Source organism: Penicillium angulare (assembly GCF_028827245.1).
Source record: "Penicillium angulare strain IBT 27051 chromosome Unknown utg000003l_segment0_segment0, whole genome shotgun sequence".
Lineage (NCBI taxonomy): Eukaryota > Fungi > Ascomycota > Eurotiomycetes > Eurotiales > Aspergillaceae > Penicillium > Penicillium angulare.
This window is the reverse complement of record NW_026623162.1, coordinates 4,664,316-4,681,850: the sequence shown is the minus strand read 5'-3', so window position 1 is coordinate 4,681,850 and position 17,535 is coordinate 4,664,316. Positions and strand designations below refer to the sequence as shown.

The 17,535-nt window shown below is 46.7% G+C and overlaps 4 protein-coding genes across 4 annotated transcripts; 2 read left to right on the top strand and 2 right to left on the bottom strand.

Moving 5' to 3' along the window:
* Positions 1 to 3,836: 3,836 nt before the first annotated feature.
* Positions 3,837 to 4,220, top strand: N7478_003814 (uncharacterized protein; the record flags this gene model as incomplete). The annotated part of the gene is made up of 1 exon (XM_056920028.1): positions 3,837 to 4,220. The coding sequence occupies one exon, from the start codon at positions 3,837 to 3,839 to the stop codon at positions 4,218 to 4,220; it is 384 nt and encodes a 127-aa protein (XP_056783186.1).
* A 1,013-nt stretch (positions 4,221 to 5,233) lies between these two features.
* On the top strand, positions 5,234 to 6,211 carry N7478_003813 (uncharacterized protein; the record flags this gene model as incomplete). The annotated part of the gene is made up of 1 exon (XM_056920027.1): positions 5,234 to 6,211. The coding sequence occupies one exon, from the start codon at positions 5,234 to 5,236 to the stop codon at positions 6,209 to 6,211; it is 978 nt and encodes a 325-aa protein (XP_056783185.1).
* Positions 6,212 to 6,554: 343 nt separating this feature from the next.
* On the bottom strand, positions 6,555 to 7,079 carry N7478_003812 (uncharacterized protein; the record flags this gene model as incomplete). Its single annotated transcript, XM_056920026.1, has 1 exon — positions 6,555 to 7,079. The coding sequence occupies one exon, from the start codon at positions 7,077 to 7,079 to the stop codon at positions 6,555 to 6,557; it is 525 nt and encodes a 174-aa protein (XP_056783184.1).
* Positions 7,080 to 8,822: 1,743 nt separating this feature from the next.
* N7478_003811 (uncharacterized protein) lies at positions 8,823 to 9,754 on the bottom strand (the record flags this gene model as incomplete). Its single annotated transcript, XM_056920025.1, has 2 exons — positions 8,823 to 9,344; positions 9,440 to 9,754. 2 exons carry the CDS (start codon positions 9,752 to 9,754, stop codon positions 8,823 to 8,825), a joined length of 837 nt encoding a protein of 278 aa, XP_056783183.1.
* Between the last annotated feature and the right edge of the window lie 7,781 nt (positions 9,755 to 17,535).

The window sequence follows — 17,535 nt, the reverse complement described above, 5'->3', positions numbered from 1 at the left end:
TCCAAGTCACATACAACATTATTGCAAGTACAGCCAATTGGGTCCTGCTTGCCGGGTACTTGGTGGTTCCTGGCACTTTTACCTCCCTCCAGACGTCCAATCAAGTCGAAAGTGCTCTCAACCACAACGGCGCTGGACGTCATATGCTACATACCATCCACAACCCGCCTTTACTCGGCATAGCATGTTTCTTCTTGATGGTTGGGGCTTTCGCTCTTCTCTGGCTATTGCACTTTCGTCAACTGCGATATGTCTACACCTGGTTGATCAACAAGATTTTCATGTGAGTCATGCCAAGAAAGATGAGGGTTCTTTACTGATAGGCAATAGGCCAGTGTCTCTGAACGCCGCAGCCGGACTTCTCACCACCCTGGTCAATGTTTACACTTCACGCGCGGGCCATTGGTCCGTTATGGCTTTGGTAACGGCTGTTGTCACTGGCTTTACTACGCTGGCATTTTCACTGCTCTTTTATGTGTACCGATTTCAGATGCTTAAAAATGTGATGGCAGATAGGAGGCTTTTTCATTCCTGATATTCAGGGGTGGTAATATCTACTGCCTGATGGTGCGGCATGGAGCAAGCAGTGAAAGTAACTATTTTCTTGAGAATCATACCCACTCTACCTCTATGCGAATATTGGATTGGTGGTGCCAAACCTTTTCCCATTCTAAAGGCTTTCATAATCGCTGGGATGACAGTTTTACGTGCTGAGGCACACCTATACTTTTGGAAAGTAAGTCATTTTGCTTTGAAGTTTCTTTCAAAAATATGAGATTGAAGAAGTAAGAAAGCAGGGAGGGGTTCCAAGTTTAATTGATTCGCTCGACTCAACAGTTATGTCAACGTTCATTCACCACCCCCGTTAGTTTCGTTCTTTCAACGCAAATTAAGCCGGTTCCAATTGGAAGATCATGAAGAATCTAAATTAGAGAAATTTAAACGAGCGTCTATATAACAACTCCTTCCTCCACCTTGTCAAGGTCCCTGAGACACTACCATCCCACACCAGTCGTTCACCCGACACGAATGATCTCTGAACGAGTCGAAATATCCCTCTCTTTGTTCAGGTCGTCATATTACTAGCTGGGCCCTCTGCTAAGCAACGGCACAATGTATTTTGACCAACTGAACAGGAGCTGCAGCTACGCACCTGCCGACTGGACAGCTCATAGACCGCCCTTATGTGACACGGGTTTATACATTATCCCGCAATCAGCAGTCATCATTCCAGAATCGCAATATCACATCAGTCACTCTCTTTATCCCCAAGTCGCAGTTCTCCTCGGTACTGTGAATCATCAGTGCATCGCTACAGCAACAGCAGACTGTTGCCAAAATAAAATCTGTCCAGGGGAATTTACCAACACCTTCGCTGCACGATCGAGGTCGTACGGCTACGGGCCGGACTCACTCGATCCCTACCGTCTTTGCGGCTCTCCTTGGCCCGATCGTTCAATCGATCTCAATTCAGATGAAAGAGAATGCTTTGAGCCCAGCAAGGTCGAGTCATCCATGAACTGTACTCAATACGAAGTTGGGCTCCCGTACTTGCCGCCAAATATCGCAGCGCCAGGATTCATATGCGTTCACTCGGGATGTGATAAAATCTTCAAGCGCCAGAAGAACCTTTCACGCCACTTGCACTGTCACTCAGGTATCAGAGTCCATGCCTGCTGGGTTCCCGGGTGTCATCGCAGGTTTGTCCGTCGTGATAACCTCAACTCTCATTATCTGACCCATGGGAAACGTGGAGGTCGAAACCGCTATGTAGTTACTCTAGACAAACATAGCGCCCTTTACAATCCTGCTTTTCGCGGTGCGCTGACACCTCATGGCTGGCCGCTCGAAACTCAGTGATGCGTAAAGCTACACTTTGAATTCCTGGGTGAGCTGCATTTGGAATCTGCAAAGGGCTGTATGGATGAGGCGCATTTGCAACTTGCATATGAATATACTGTTGCTATTGCTGCGGAACGAATGACTCATTTCTCAGTTGAGGTCTGCTGGTCTCAATAGCAAGCGATATGTGTTGAGCCGCGTCAAAATGGAATCTCAGTCTCACAAACTCCGATTTCTTAATTCGCCGCAGTTGCTCTGGATGACATGAATGCAGTCTGCCCCTTGATTTTGGTATGCCAAAGGCTCCCCTCTTTGTCAGAGATCTTCCATACCCAACTCTTGGGCTGGTAAATAACACGTCAAAAATAATCTCGAACAGCACTTTAGGCTCTATGCGAGTATTTAGATTGTTTACGAAGTATCTTGTTTAATAAATGAGGCCATTATCTAAATGCAATATCTGCAAATCCATAATGAAGCCTCTTTGATCACTGTTGTGATTTGAAGCTGGTGCAGATCAGGAACCAAGCCGCAACGCCGGAATTAATACAGAAGTGTCTATACGAAGCAACAAGTTGATTCGAAATCGACTTTTTCTTCTCGCTGTATATATAGCCACATATTTCCCTCTGAACAATAAGAACAATGATCAACCTTCCTCTAAACTACAACAACTACCCGCACCGAAACACTCTCCCTGAGATGAAAGACGGCTCAGTGAAGCACAAAATTCTATCCCGAGCTCAGTATTTCCCACCCTGGATACAAGCCGTCATTTTCAATGGCTTATCTCGTGTGTGCAATCGACGCGGAGAACAGCCTAGGTGTACTTCTAGGAATGATCACCTCCATTGATAAAGATTTCGCGAGATCAATCGGTTTCCTTTCTAGGCCACACACGTGAATAGACCGAAAGCAACTTTGTTGAGTAGCTGAGCCAGTTCGCTCACCAGGGTTGGGCAAACAGGAGTCGCAAAGATAGGCGGCATGACCAATAGTTGCCATTGAGTGAAAGTTGAGGTAGACTACGGGGCCCGTCGACACCATCTAGGAAAGTAAAAAGATGGCCCACTGAGAACGCAAACTTTATTCGCTGGCCAAATTGGTTGACTCAACAGCGATCAGCAAACAGCAGCCGCAGTAAAAATATGTGGAATGACAGGAAGTTGTTAAAAAATGGAAGATGCCAGGAGCACCGGGAGGTCGTCGTCGGAAATTGGGAATCTACGGCTCACTTTTATATTTCTCATCTCTCAATTAAACAGGGAGTATCGTAAAAATTCTTGCTTGCTCCACTATCTGATGTACTGCAGTGCATCTTGGGTGAATGAGGAAACACAGGCCTTAGAGGAAGGGCTAAAACGGCCATTCCTCTGTGCCACTCTGTCTCCCTTTTCAATCAGAGTTCGTATCCACAAGCAGCCGAAAGTGGTGAGACCATCAACAATACATGGTCGTTCAAGTTGAGCCAACACCGAGTACCTTGGATCCACACCCGTGCAGCTCGTGCGTCGAGGTGGGGCCACCACATTTGCTTTGGCGTCTCGACGTTGAGTGAACGACTGTGAATGTTCAGCGAGACAAGGAATTTAGAAATGCTAGTTGTGACTGACTGAAAGTTTCCCTCCGTACTTTGAAAGGCCAGGGATAGTGCTGGCGTATGGACCACAGGAAATGACGGAGGAGAACAAACAATGGCCCGCAGGATTTGAAAGCTGCTCCTATTTTCATGCTATGTGGAATGTCCCTCCTCACTTATCTATGATGTTGGTATACAATGATTGCTGGAACCTGTATCTTACGGACGCAAGAATTTGATTGACGAAGAACCGTCTCTGGTAAGTCGTATCCTCAACCTATCCTCCCCTATTTATAAGGCTAGCTACTGCATGCAGTCCCCGACACTTTCATCAAATTACAAAGTCCCGTCATCCAAAGCAATCACGATTTGGAGACTACCTCTTTTCCAGCTTTCCAATAGCCCGGCAGCTACCATGGGTAGAGTTATGAACGCGTTCACAAGAGTTCGGGAACGGCGCCGCACCAAACAGTTCAAACTGAACCATGTACCATTGTGCACACCGCAGTCGTCCCTTGACAAGAAGATTTTCTTCCCCAACTGGCAGCCTAGGCCAGAATGGAAACCCCGTCGAGGTGTTGACTTTGTTGGTAACGCTTGTTGGATTTTCACGAGCCCAGACGACCCATCCCTTCGTCTTGACGAGATGCAACTGAAGCTTTACCGAAATCTCTCTTTCCAGCCGGTATTCGAGAATGGCGGAATCATTTACAAGCGCGCCAACGACCCTCCGCTTACGTGCATTACGAGTCCAACTGCTTTGGAGACCGCAAAGCCGTATTGCGCGGGGACATACTGATAGTGGAGACCAAAAACCGGCGCTGTGCCAATGCACTATGTCCGCAATGCTCTATATTCTCTTTCGAGACATTCTGAATCTCACTGAAGGGCATTCTTGATGTACTAGGAATATTAGTGCGTTGAGATTAAGCTGAAAAGTACATGGACGAATTTGAACACTGGCGAGGGCTTCTGCTAGACTGATAGTTGATGGACTAAGAAGATGCCAACACATGTACTTTAGGACTCTAGTCGAGAATTGATTCATTTATCCTTGTGCAGCGAGAATAGACGCGACTCATACTCGCATGGTCCTTGCGTATTCAAGAGACAGTAAATTAGAATGAGATGCCCCGGGAATCAGCTCAATATTTCAGTAATAGCATTCAGACTGAGAAGCATGAAAGCGTCCGCGTCAGAGAGCGATCTCTTCCCGCCCGCTGTCGAGATCTCCAAAGGTCTCAAAAAATTAGCGGATGATCTGCCATAGACTTTCAACGCGTAATTGTTTGCAAAGTTCACTGGGGAAGAAAGGTTCGGATGATTCTGCAGTGAATCTGCTTCCCGGTTTTAGACTATTGCTGTGGTAGTCTTGTCTCGGATTGATATTCTGATGACTGATGCTTCGAGCCATAGCCCTAAGCTAGCCCCGGAAACACGAATTAAATGTACCGATGATTGTCTCACATATGTAATTCGCGCTGAATTCGAAGTCTTGGTTGGAGCATTCCCAGTCAAGGTAGAGTAAATGATATGAGGCAGGTAATAATTCAGGCTTATTAGAACAATCACTCATGTTTGCTCACCAGGACCGATCACTCACCGAGAAAAAGGTTTACCGCAACGCCTACACGCCACGGTTGGGTCTTTTGGCGACAGAGCAAGAACTGACGAGCTCTTAGTGTATTCAAACACACATTTAGACTGCTGGAATTTGACCGGCGCAGCTTAAAACCGGCCGGATGGCGACTCTCAGGATCTTCGAGGATCATCTTTATCACCCCCCTCCCTTGCCACTCCATGACACCCTTCATGTCTCCCAGTCGAGAGAGCTTTCCTCCCCCCGCCTCTAGGAAGAAAGGCTCGGAATCCTTCACCTCGATCACTGATGGACTTGCCAAGAGAATCAGTGGTCGCTTCATTCGAGCCGAAGGTAACGCCCCTACCGCAACCATCAGCACCTCGCCATTCGTATATTGGAAAACGCAGGAACTAGTGTGGAAATGGGACCAACGGAAACTCTGCGGTGCGCGAATGAACATGCTGCTCAACTCGTCGCTGCTCCCGCACGGCCAAGCATGGAATGTTCCTGACACGGATAACATCTTCGTCTCTGTTGGACCACTGGGCGTGATTGTTCACGAGCCTGCACATCTTAGAAATCTTGACTGGTCTGAATGTGCGATCGGCGTTTCTCAAGACGAGAAAGGATCTGGTGCTAGAATCATTCTACAGGGCCGCACTAAGAGAGAATCAGGCAAAAGCCTGAGCAAGCTCCTCGTCCGTTTCAAAGACCCGATTCTCCCTCAGCCTCTGCTTCCACCCATTTCTTGGTCAACCGAATTCTGGATGTCAGATTCCGTGGTACTCGACCCACGTTTGGATGAGGGGGAGCTGATCATTGAAGGTCTCCAACTAAATGTCAGTGGCTCAGAAGAATATCTTTATATCGGACTTCCGGGGACGGATTTTGGCGCTCTGTTCAACACACTCATTACTTCATGGGGCACTAGCGAGGACTGTTTTAAGTATTCCTGTGGGTACTTCTGGCTACTTGCATCCATCAGCCCTGTTCACTTGGCTCCAGAAGCCCACGGCTCCTCTTTTCTATTGGAAAAGTATCCCCTCTCCTTTCGCGAGCAGATGAGAGGAGAATCTTGGCTTGTTGCAGCCAAAATTACGCTCAAGCTGCAGAGGCCATCACGTCTCAAGTCGAGGCTCCAGGTCCAGGTTCACGCCATCTCGTCTGGCTGTGTGACCTCAACTCGACGACCTGCCGGCTTTCAATGAGGGGGCTGTAATTGTTTCCAATGAGATTTATCTTGTATATAGCGGTTATATCATCAACACTTTGGGCTTTTGAAGACTATCAATTCAAATCTTCATATATGTACATCCAACCGATGAGGACACTCAAGGGAGCAGAATTGGGAAGAGGGCTTCTATTCCGGGTACACTTATTTTCTGAAGTAAAGAATTCAAATTAGTCGATTCAACGTGGAGCTTGTGAGTCTCTCGGGGGTTAGGTGGGAGAGCCTCTAATGTTTCTGGAAAAGAAAACCTATCTTGTGGAACCTCTTGCTTCATTCAACACTATCTCTCCAAATGTATTCTTTCATTTGCTAAAAGCATCTCAAAGAGCCAATTTCCCTGCTGCACCGAGTCGATGAGCATAGTCCCAGATCCACGACAAGTTTCTCGCATAATCAAGCTGGGCAGAACCTGACGGCACTACCTCGAGACCTACCAATTGATCAGCTTGGTATGTAGTAGAAACATTAGGTGATGTCTTACCGGTCGATGATCTCTTGGTTCCTGTAGAATCACTGCGGTCTGATTGTCCTGTGGAAACATTTCGGAGCCATCGTCTGATTTGGCGCTTGAGCGGATTTCTTTTTCTCCCTTTCACAAGGAGTTTGCGATGTTCACACGTTGTAGGTTGCCGTTTATTTTTGATCGGTGTATGACCAGCATCGCGGCGTTTCCGAAGGATGTGGTACCTTTTCCCTCTCAGAGACTCGGCGCTTCTTCTTATTTGATATTGCTGCCAGTAGGCGTGAGACAGAGCGTTCCAGGTCAAGTCTCGGTTTGATTCCAACCAGGGTAACAGGTTTTCCTCCTCCCAGGTTGACCAACCAACCGTACTATGGGGAGCCATTGCTCAACTGAGCAGCAGACCTCAGGAAAATGTGGCAGTAAGATGCAGTTCAACTGTGAATTATTCTGGCTGAGGATCCTGTGCAGGAGGAGTTACATGTTTATGAAGTTTTCAGTGAAAAGAAGGTCTGTCACATATCGTTTCAAATGGCTAGGGTGCTGAGCGTAATCTTTCACCGCTGACAAGGTTCGAAAAGATCCATGGTTGGGCTCTTGCAGCGTCTTGGCAAGGAAAGAAAAGAAAACAAAAACTGGTGGGCAGAATTTGAGCTGTTGAAAATCACTTAAACTGTTGAGCAAACGGAGAGGTAGCGTTTACTAAACGCTCTGTAGAGTCAATGTTCGATGTAAGAAATAGAGTTTGACAATAGCCCGATCTCAGGGATGGAAATTGAGACTGCATACTGCGAGATTATCTACCTACGACTTGAAATCGGTCGACTAGTGGATATACTAAAGCGAGAGTGAGATACCCTCGACCGGGAGCTTCAGGTCTCGCCAATGTTGTAAAGTTTCCAAAAGATGGGCGTTGCCGAGTCCTCATAAACTCACTGACAAGACAGTTGGCCTATATCTAGACTCCAAAAAAGAATGGTATCCAGGGGACGTCTCCTTTGTCTTAAGAACTATCTTTCTTGGCCCTGCGTTCATTAAATGACGATGGATGCACAGAGGCTGCCACAGCTGCCCTAAAGTGAGATTTGAAGGCACACAAAGTAACCGTACTATATCTGATGTCGGCTATTTGAATCGAGACAATGTAGGCAAGAAGAGCCCGTACTGAGTTTTCATAAACGATGCGGATAAAGGAAGACTAGGTTGACGTATATCTTACCCTACAGATGTGACCGACACAAAATGGGGATACCCACCATGCGCCTCACATATTGAATCTTTTTTCTCAATTTACTGGAGCCGCTAGGATCTTGCTGGCTCGAACGACCCCAGCATGGTCCTGAAATCAAGGGTTCTGTAGATGGCGATGGCTCTTCGTTTGTGGCGTTTGCGAGGGTCAGAGTTCGCTAGCAACAAGGAGTAGCACGTTGCTTGGACGATTGGAGCGAACTGGGCAGCGAGGCGACAGAGGTGAGTCATTCTGAGGCTCTGGGAATTTGTAGTATGTACGTGTCAACAACGTTGTTGTACGATATCGTGGTCGTGTGTTGCGAGTGTCACGGGTAGAGACTCGACGGGCGCGCACGTCCAAGCTAAGATGCTCCCGGCGGATCGGCAACGCGCTCATCCATGGCCACTTTTTAGACCGTTAGATCAAGATGCCGACTTAGCTCTCGGCTTTTCTGAAGAGAACTGGACGTTGCGTTGGTCACAAATCTACGGTGGAGTATACTTTTACCGTAAAGTCTGCTCTGCATCCTGCGGAGGACTTTTAGCGAACCTTACAAACAGCCCTGGCGTTGTTACATATCCAGCATCACTTAGTCAAGTATACATGCAATAAACTACCACGCCCTAACTAGGTACTCCAATCATTATAGTGCTAAGCCAAAAAGCAATTCAAAAGCCACCAGACTTCATAATTCACAGGTGCCGTTCACATTATTGGATTTCCTGACTTCGTGCAAGAGACCGCTCCCTCTGGAAGTGTAAAATTAACTCAGACATGCGGCACCACGGCTGTCCCATGATACCTTGCATAATTTGAGGTACGATCGGTGACCACATCTTTGTCTCGGAATAGCTTCGAAACCCTCTAGATTTTTCCAGCCATGCTGCATGCCGTCATTTATTGAGCTAACCCTGGAAATGACTCGTGTCTCGTATCATGATCTCCAGCAGGCTTCTCATAAATCGCAGTGGTATTGCTCTCTTGTATCTTCGGCGGAATTTGGGGGTTTTCCATAGGCGCGTCTACTGAAGCTGCCCGTTTACCACTTGGTCGACGAATGAAAAATGTCGTGGCCCCGGCTATCGCAATAACTCCGATGGACACCCCGACACCGACACCAACTTTCTCGTCGATGGAAAGATTTCGTGATGAGTCGGATTCAGACGATGGGTGGTCAAGTGCACTCAAGGTCATCGTTGAGCTAATCTTTGGAGTTGGTTTGGTCATAATTTTGGTTGGCGTGAGTGGAAAAAGGGTTGTCGTCGTCGAGGCGGAAGTTGCGTAGATGTCAAGAGGCACAAATACCTCATCCCCCATCTCACAACAGTCGTGCGTGTCACCGCAACACCAAGTCTCAGAATAATCCGTGCCATCGCAGGGCGTCATTTGTGAATTTCCCGTTTGTAAGTCGGTGCCTCCCTAGACATTTTGTTATCCATGGGACTGCTGTCCAAATTACCATCTGGAAAAAGGGGATTGTCAAAGTAACAAAGGGGTTATTGGTATTCACGAACCTCACAGACTTTCAAACAGCCAATATCCGGCCAGGATGATAAAGAACACATATCACGCCAGTAAGTGTCGATGGTACCCGAAGACTCATCCCCTTTGATTTTGCAAAGGCCATTGTTGAGACATTCATCAGACTGAGCGCAGCACATGCTGACGGTACCATCCAGACTATTGCATATCTTTGCGTTTTCAGCATCAAAGCTAGTTCCATTGGGCGTATAGCAGGTAACTATATCTGCCATTGAAAGCGATGGGAGTTGGAGTGCCAAGTACAGAATAAAGCCCAAATGCGGCTTAGCCTTTCGATTGATTCCCATGTCCAATGAACAGGGGACTGTTGAGAAAGCATACGAACATGAACTTTCCTTTTGGAAGGGACAATAACAAACAGGGGCTTACAGCTTCGAGTGGATCCTCGCCTGAGCCTGATTGGCTGTTCATTGTGCACTAAATAAGCCAAGAACAATTTCATTATTGTATCATGCTCCAAAGGGGAGCTAGTTCGCCTGAGAGCATGGCACGGGTAGCTTCAAAGTGTGGAATCATAATATTCGACTCAAATATACAATATTGGCGCAGAGAGTAGGTGACCAAAGGCCGAAATAAAAGTTTTGACTCAAGATATAGAGATTGGGCTGGTATGAAAGGAACGCAAGGGATGCAATGAAGCTGGCGCGGACCGGATCTATCGAATAGGTATCCTAAGCAAATAGCTAGAATGGGGCATCGGAGACCCCGCTGCCTTTCTTCTCTTACTCCCATCTCATCGTCTCCAATTTTGCCTCACTGCGCCTTGTCCGAGAGTTTGAAAGTTTCGGATTATTCACATCGAGGTCCTGGCTCGAGTTACGCGATCAATTTTTCGTCCAGAGTGCCTTGTCCCGTTCGTTGCGGCCGACACCCACAAACGCCGATCGAGCCCTGAGCCGAGTATCTTGTATTGCTAGCCACCAGTCTCTTGTCTCGTGTTCCATAATTTCATGCAATTTTTCAAAACATACATTTAAAGCCCAAACCGCGGTTGTAATCGCATTCTGTTATTTTAGAAATTGCTCATTTGAGTAGGAAAACGGGTAGACTTTTCTTATGTGGTCCCCACTATAGAAAGACTTAAATACAATTTGAAGAACCATACACAACATAGTATACACAAAACACCACGTTTTTCAATCCGTTCCGGCCTATGACCCAGCACTGCAACGTACTCATGCTACCTAGAACGTTGATTTATACCCAACCGTTTCTGAGCAGATTGTATCCAAGTGAAAAAATTTCAGGCATGTCAAATGTGTTTTGCTGAAACTCTTCTTCAATTCGATATGGTTGGAGTACGGTACTGCATTAAACTTGGGATTTTCCTGCAGCTCGCAGGCCATTCTGAACCTGCGACCCCAGCAGGTGCAAGTAAGTCTTTTACAGTACATAACCCAGAGGCAGTACAACTGGAATCCTTATCTGAAATAACGCAGATCGCAACTGACTTTACGTGCTGCATTGCAACACGCTCTTTCAACACGCTCCGACCAAACTCTCACTACTGCCCGTCGTCAAGTGGTATAGTCAACCGAGTCTCACAAGTGTTGAGATTCTGCCCAGCGATTGCAGACACACTAATGGATTATTTATATTTTCATATTGATTTGCCCCAAGCGCGCGTTGCGCATGATGAGAAGTGCCGTTATCCACTTGTGAGAAATCGGCCAGTATTAGTCATCTCGCGTCTGTGGGTACCCAAACAAGATCCTATCCAGCCAGGTCTTACGGGACCATGCCGTTTGAATGTTATGTCAAGTTTTTCTTCAAGTTCTCATTAGGTTTTGCCTGAATATGAAGTACCTGAGTTCGTTGTGACTTATATCTAATGTTTTGACGTCCTAGCGGCAATTAATTGCGCCGTATGTGGAAACATATCGCGCTCACTCGGTTTGTCAAGGTCATATATAGTGGTTGCTTCATAAACTGCGAAAGTTGAATTATGAAACCTGTGGTTGTACAATATGTATGTATCAATTGGAACCAAGATAGGTTACCCTCCATGGGGATCATCGCTGGAGGCGAGAAAAACTTGCTCTGGGGGTGAGGGGCTCTTCGAAATCGTATATTGAAGCTACAAGCCGTTTCCGTCAAATTAGGCACGAGAGCAGAGCAAAACCCGTTCTCTGCGGAGCTGGCAGCCATGGCACATGTGTTGAAAATGGTAGCGGAAATCAAAGACTACAAAATTACGTTGCTCACAAGCAACAAGGCGGCGGCGCTCACGCTAAGGAACCCGCGACGACAGTCTGGCCAGGAGCTGGTTTGTCAGATGTACAAGTTGATGAGAAGGTTGCGGAGAAATGGGAATCGGATCAGTTCCCACTGGATCCCTACTAGCGAAGACAATAAGCTGTTAGGTCTGGCTAAAGAACGGGCCAGAGCTGCGACACAAGAAGATTCTCTCCCACAAGAACGCGCCCCGAGGATGAAGTCGACAACATTGAAAATTGCACGGTCCCAAGCAGTCCCCAGCAGTGAGCTACCAGAGAACATAGGAAGACACGCAAAACGAGTGGATGCCGCACTGCCAGGCAAACACACCCGGCAGTTGTATGATTGCCTAACGTGGAAAGAAGCGACTGTACTGGCCCAACTCCGAACCGGCATGGCTAGACTCAATGGGTATCTCAATCAAATTAATGTAGCAGAGACGGATCAATGCGATTGCGGACAAGCAAGAGAGACCGTGGAGCACTTCCTCTTCCGATGTCGGAAGTGGACGGCGCACCGGACGGAAATGCTACAATGCACGCAGACTAACCGAGGAAACATATCCTTCTTCCTGGGCGGAAAACAGGCTTCTGATGATCAGAAGTGGACGCCAAACCTAGAGGCAGTACGGGCCTCCATACGTTTCGCCATTGCGACGGGCCGACTCGAGGCCACTTGAACATACCGACCAACATAGCCCCCACCCCCTTCTTCCGACCCTACTCACCCACCACCTCGTGCTACAGATGGTAGACGCGCTTCAACTGCCGAAGATAGGATGTTGAACACTTGGAGAAGCGCCTTCAAGCCAGCCTACTAACCCACTTCCTAACCACGAGGAACTCGCTGCGACACTGCTTTTTGGAATTGTCATATTTTATAAAGTTTCATATATGGGCTTGCAAGAGACATAGCATATGCAGATGGACATGTACAGCTGATTAGTGATAGTTGCCCTTTCGGCTCAGCCGCCAAGCGTTAATTAATTGTTTGTTTGTTTGTTTGTTTGTTTGTTTGTTTGTTGTAATCAGACTCCATACCTTCCATTGGGATATCGACAGCAGGATAAAGAGGCGTTCAGCGACATGGAAGCAAAGTATTCTGGCCGTAAATCTCCATATGGTACTGTTGTTTTTAAACGCCCTGTGAATATAACAAGGGTGGCGATGATCTTACGGCTCCTGTTGGTCTTGCGGCCATGTTTCAGTGTTTTCCCGTCTAGTTATGATCGCTGTCGCTAGTGCGTGCAGACCCCCAGCCGATTCTGAGAAATCTTGTTTCTATTGGAATATTCCCTCATTATTACTATTATTATTATAGACTCAAGAATTACGTACTCATCAGTTAATACAACTTGCCCCGGAAACCACGAGCTGAATAGCGCGCACATTTACTCGGATCAGTTATGCAGTCAGAATCAACTGCTACGAGATAGCCATTGCAACTCTGAGCGAGGCTTCTCTATGCAAGGGAATTCATCTCGCTATATCTTGACAGGTAATTGGAATGACTTCAAATCTTTGCGACAACATCTGGACTTCCTCTCTCCTGCGCTTGGAGACTTTGCTACCAGCTCTGCTACCAGCTTTTGTTAGATTTCCTCGGCCTCGCTCGTCTATTTTTGTTCCGCGGATTGAAAATGAGATGCACATTCGGAACTCCAATAGCTGGAACTTCGTTACTATCTAACAGAGTAGCCCATTTGCCGTGTCTTATGTTTGGATTTCTCATTTGCTCTGTTCTTGACCTTCTTTGTATTGAGTCTATTAGTTTCGTATTGTATCGAATGAAATTTTGCTTTGCGATTTTAGATTAAGGATTATTCATGAATACTAGTTCTATGACCAACGATGCATGGCTTGGTCAGATGTGATCAGGAAGTTAAATGGATTCTGGTCAATATCAAAGTGCAATTTAGCTACTGTATTCGTCGATTCTGAGCGCCATGTATGCCATCGTATACTTTTGCTTGCGAACAAATTAATCCTTTTTGTTGATACGAAAGGTCTGAATACGACGAAGCCTAACATTCCACATTACTACTTAATAAGAGACATCCGCACTCGTAATCAGACTACAGTTTCATCTTGATAGTAAAGCAACACCAAAATATCATATTGTATCTAACTTAGATCGGTATTTGACTTACATTCAAGCAGACTATCTTTCAACTTCCTCTTTCTAAGAAAGCATATATGTATTGGAATCAATTGATAGATACATTTTTGAAAAGATGGATATAGACTCTGTTATCCTTCATTGATTCATTCAACAATTGGCATTCGTCACAAGAAAGCCAGTAATCCCACTGCGACCGCGCCCATGAAGTATTCCACTTGAAATAGGTCTGATCCCTCTTCTTCAGCACCACACGTAGTTGATCATCGCCCGAGAAGCATCCACTTTCAGCTCTACAAAGCTTGCATAGAGTATAGATATTGATTCGTCTCTTTGCTGGGAGGAAAAATGACAATGGGTCGTATGGACATATGATGATATTGTATCGCTGATAGTCACTTTCCAGACAGGAGACACATGACCAAGTAATAGTACCCTTCATTTTTGGGATAAGGCTCTGGAGAAGCTTTCACTGGGATGATTCACTTGATAATACGCATCCGCCTTAGGAGTCGAGTAGTCGAAGTAGCCAGCGGTCAGTTATAGCAGTATGTGGGAAAAGAAAGTGCCTGCACTAGCAATCATTCGAAGAATTCTTGTCGATAATGCCGATCGTTTTAAAGGGATTTCCGCTTACTCAATTACAAAAAGCAGATAGTGGATCGCCAATCACGTCACGCCAGACAGCACCGGGACCGTTCATTCCATCTGGGTGTGTAGTATTCCTGACTCACAGAAAGTGCTGGTCGAATCACAAAATTGGCGCAGTTGCAATCGGAGGGCAAAGAGCTGGCTCACCCATGGTTCACAGTAGTGGTACGGTGACCTCAGAGAAGTGAGTCAGAATGAAGGTCCTCAGCATTATGCTGCGCGTGCGAAAGTGCCATGGTGGAGGAATGTGGTCAGGCCATTGGTCTATTTTGAAGAGGCCCGTCGAATTGCGTGCGGCTTCCATGCCACCTCCGATTAACTATGCCCAAGTTCTGGCGGCTTATTGTGAAGTACTGAGGTACACGGCTTGACAGGTTTTGTCTTTGCTGCACATTCCGAGAAGTAACGCCTACATGATTGCTATCCAAGGGTATTCCATCCGTAAATCCATGACTGGACTTGTGCAGAGTCCTACGTGTCCACATATCCTATCTCAGGGCTGGTATTAACTGACCAAGAGTGGCAGCGGAGAGGCCGCCGAGAGCTCTGAGTTCTTGGTGATTGTCAATATACTCTGATTATGGCCTTACTATTGAAAACCCCATGCCATGCCAATGCCATGCCAACTTAGTGAATACCTGTCTCCCAATCTAAAGTTTTGGAGGGACGCAATTTTGTGTCTTTCGTAGAGTAGTGTATGCAAACTGCACGGGCACCCGCTTCCTGCGGTGCTTTTCGCTGGAACGGCCGAAATGTGATGGAAAGCGATTCCAAGGACGCCTTGGGGAATTTTCGGGGGTCGCACAAAATTGAGCAATCCCTCAGTCACCATCATTCTCTGAGGGCTTCTGGATTTCCTCGCTGATCATTCACTGTCGTTCACTCAATGTTGAGGAACCAGAGTGGATATGGTGGCCCCACCTCGACCCACGGGCCGCACCGGTGTGGATCCAAGGTACCCGGTGTTGGCTCAACTTGAACGACTGTGCATTGTTATGGTCTTGCCAATTTGGGCTGCCCACGGTTCACATTATGCTTGAGGAGGAATGGCAACTCTGATCGTTCCCTCCAGGGCGTGTCTTGTGTGGTGCGCTCAAATCCCACTATGCGCCCGTATGATTCATTGCCGTGCAAGTGATTATGCAGCTAGCAAAACTATTTCGCCTGGTGACAGGTTTCTCTCCGTCCACCAGTTAAGTGGGCTTGACAAGGGAAGAGAGAAACGGTAAGATAGTCAATTCAGTAATAGAAATGAGGACTTCCTAGTGCTCGCCTCAACTTTTACTCTTCAACAAGTATCTGTCATTCCATATATTGTTGATAGAACCCCTGTTTGCTCATCCCCGTTTAGTCAACTGATTTCGCGAGTGAATAAAGTTTACGACCTCATTCGGCCATCCCTAATTCAAGTGACTGGGACTCGTACTTTATCTCGAGAACAACAATTTGTCATTCTGCATATTCTTGGGATGCCTCATGTTTGCTCATCGCTGTTGATTCAACTGAATCTGCTGGTGAATAAACTCTGGTCTCTCAATTAGCCACTGCTCCACTTTCTTGGTGGCATTTCCTGGCATTCTACCTGAATCTTAATCCTTGCCAAGTATTTGTCATTCGGTCTTTGCTGCTCCTGTTTGCTCACCACTGGTGAGTAGCCATGTTGATTGAGCGCAGAAAACCGCTTGCTGGTATGCCGTTTTTCCTCTTGCCTAGAAAGAATCAGAGATTCTCACAATTTGCCACTCTTGATCCAAGCGAAAGACGAGGAACTCCGCCCTGAAGGGTATAAATATGCTCCCATCCGTCTTGCTTGACTTTCCTCTTGCATCTCACCTCACACCTATCATTTGCGAAGATGACTTTGATCTTTTCTTTTGTCTATAACTTGTGAGTGTACCCAGCCATCAGCTCCAGGCTACCTATCTCTCACTGATAATACTCTTCCTCCAGGCTTGATATACAAAGGCTTGAATACGTGAGTACCACCATCCCTTATCAAAAGCTTATACTAAAACCGTATATCACTCGGGTTCCGCTAGGCATCCAATACATCCACCATAGCACGAAAGGTTTGTACCAAGGTGAGGTGTTGATTCATTTGACCCTTAAAAAATGCACTATGTCCTATCTAACAGTCTCACAATAGAGCTTCTTAAACGGTCTGTGTACAGTTCAGATCTGAACACATTCTATGACAACCATGACAGGCTCTTACCCCCGATAGATTACGGTGGAGCCTATTTATATGGTAGGCCCAATAACAACCTCATGAGGTCAATCGCTGATCAAACGAACTTGTATCATAAGAATCTCTCACAGAAAGGTGAATGGATTGATACATCATGAATACCGGCAAACGCTGAGTGTGATCCGTATTCACTGACCTTTGATTGATTCTGTATCCATTAAGCTGACTATCCTTCTATGGCAGATATATTCACGGCCCCCTCCCCAAGTCCTGGTATGGGCTAGCCCAGATGCCGGATAGCTCATGGAGCTTCCTACCCTCTCAATCTTGGACTCGATAGCAAGGGACTAGTTGTCGGACAGGCCACCCATCATGTACCCAAGGGAAGGCCGATTCCACCTCGAATACAAGAGACGCACTTTATATTGAAGCGTTTCTATCCTTGCGACTTTGGTTACAAGACCAGAAGACACTATAAAGAAGGAACAGCTCGTCAACCACATCAGCGATAAGGATGTGATGCCATCAGGTACGTATCTCAAATTGGCGGATGTCGGTCTTTTCCAACCCGCTCTTTGCGCTGCTTTCTCTATATTAATCCACGCTTAGGTAGCTCGGACCTTCAAGGTATAGAACGTGGGTGAGTGATGGCACTTCTCAAACAATTCGAATGACAGATCATTGACCCCTCATAAAGCCTTTCGATACACCGGCAGTAAGCCAGTGTGTACGCAATACATGGCGCGTGACGCTAAAACCAAAGGAAAGCCCAGATCCACTGAAAGGCTATGTCGATGGTTTCAAGATCGCCCATCCACACCCCATCTGATACGGCTCTCCCAGAACGAATGGCCATTCATCAGGCTTCGCTCAGCCCTTGCTGATTGTGTCGTG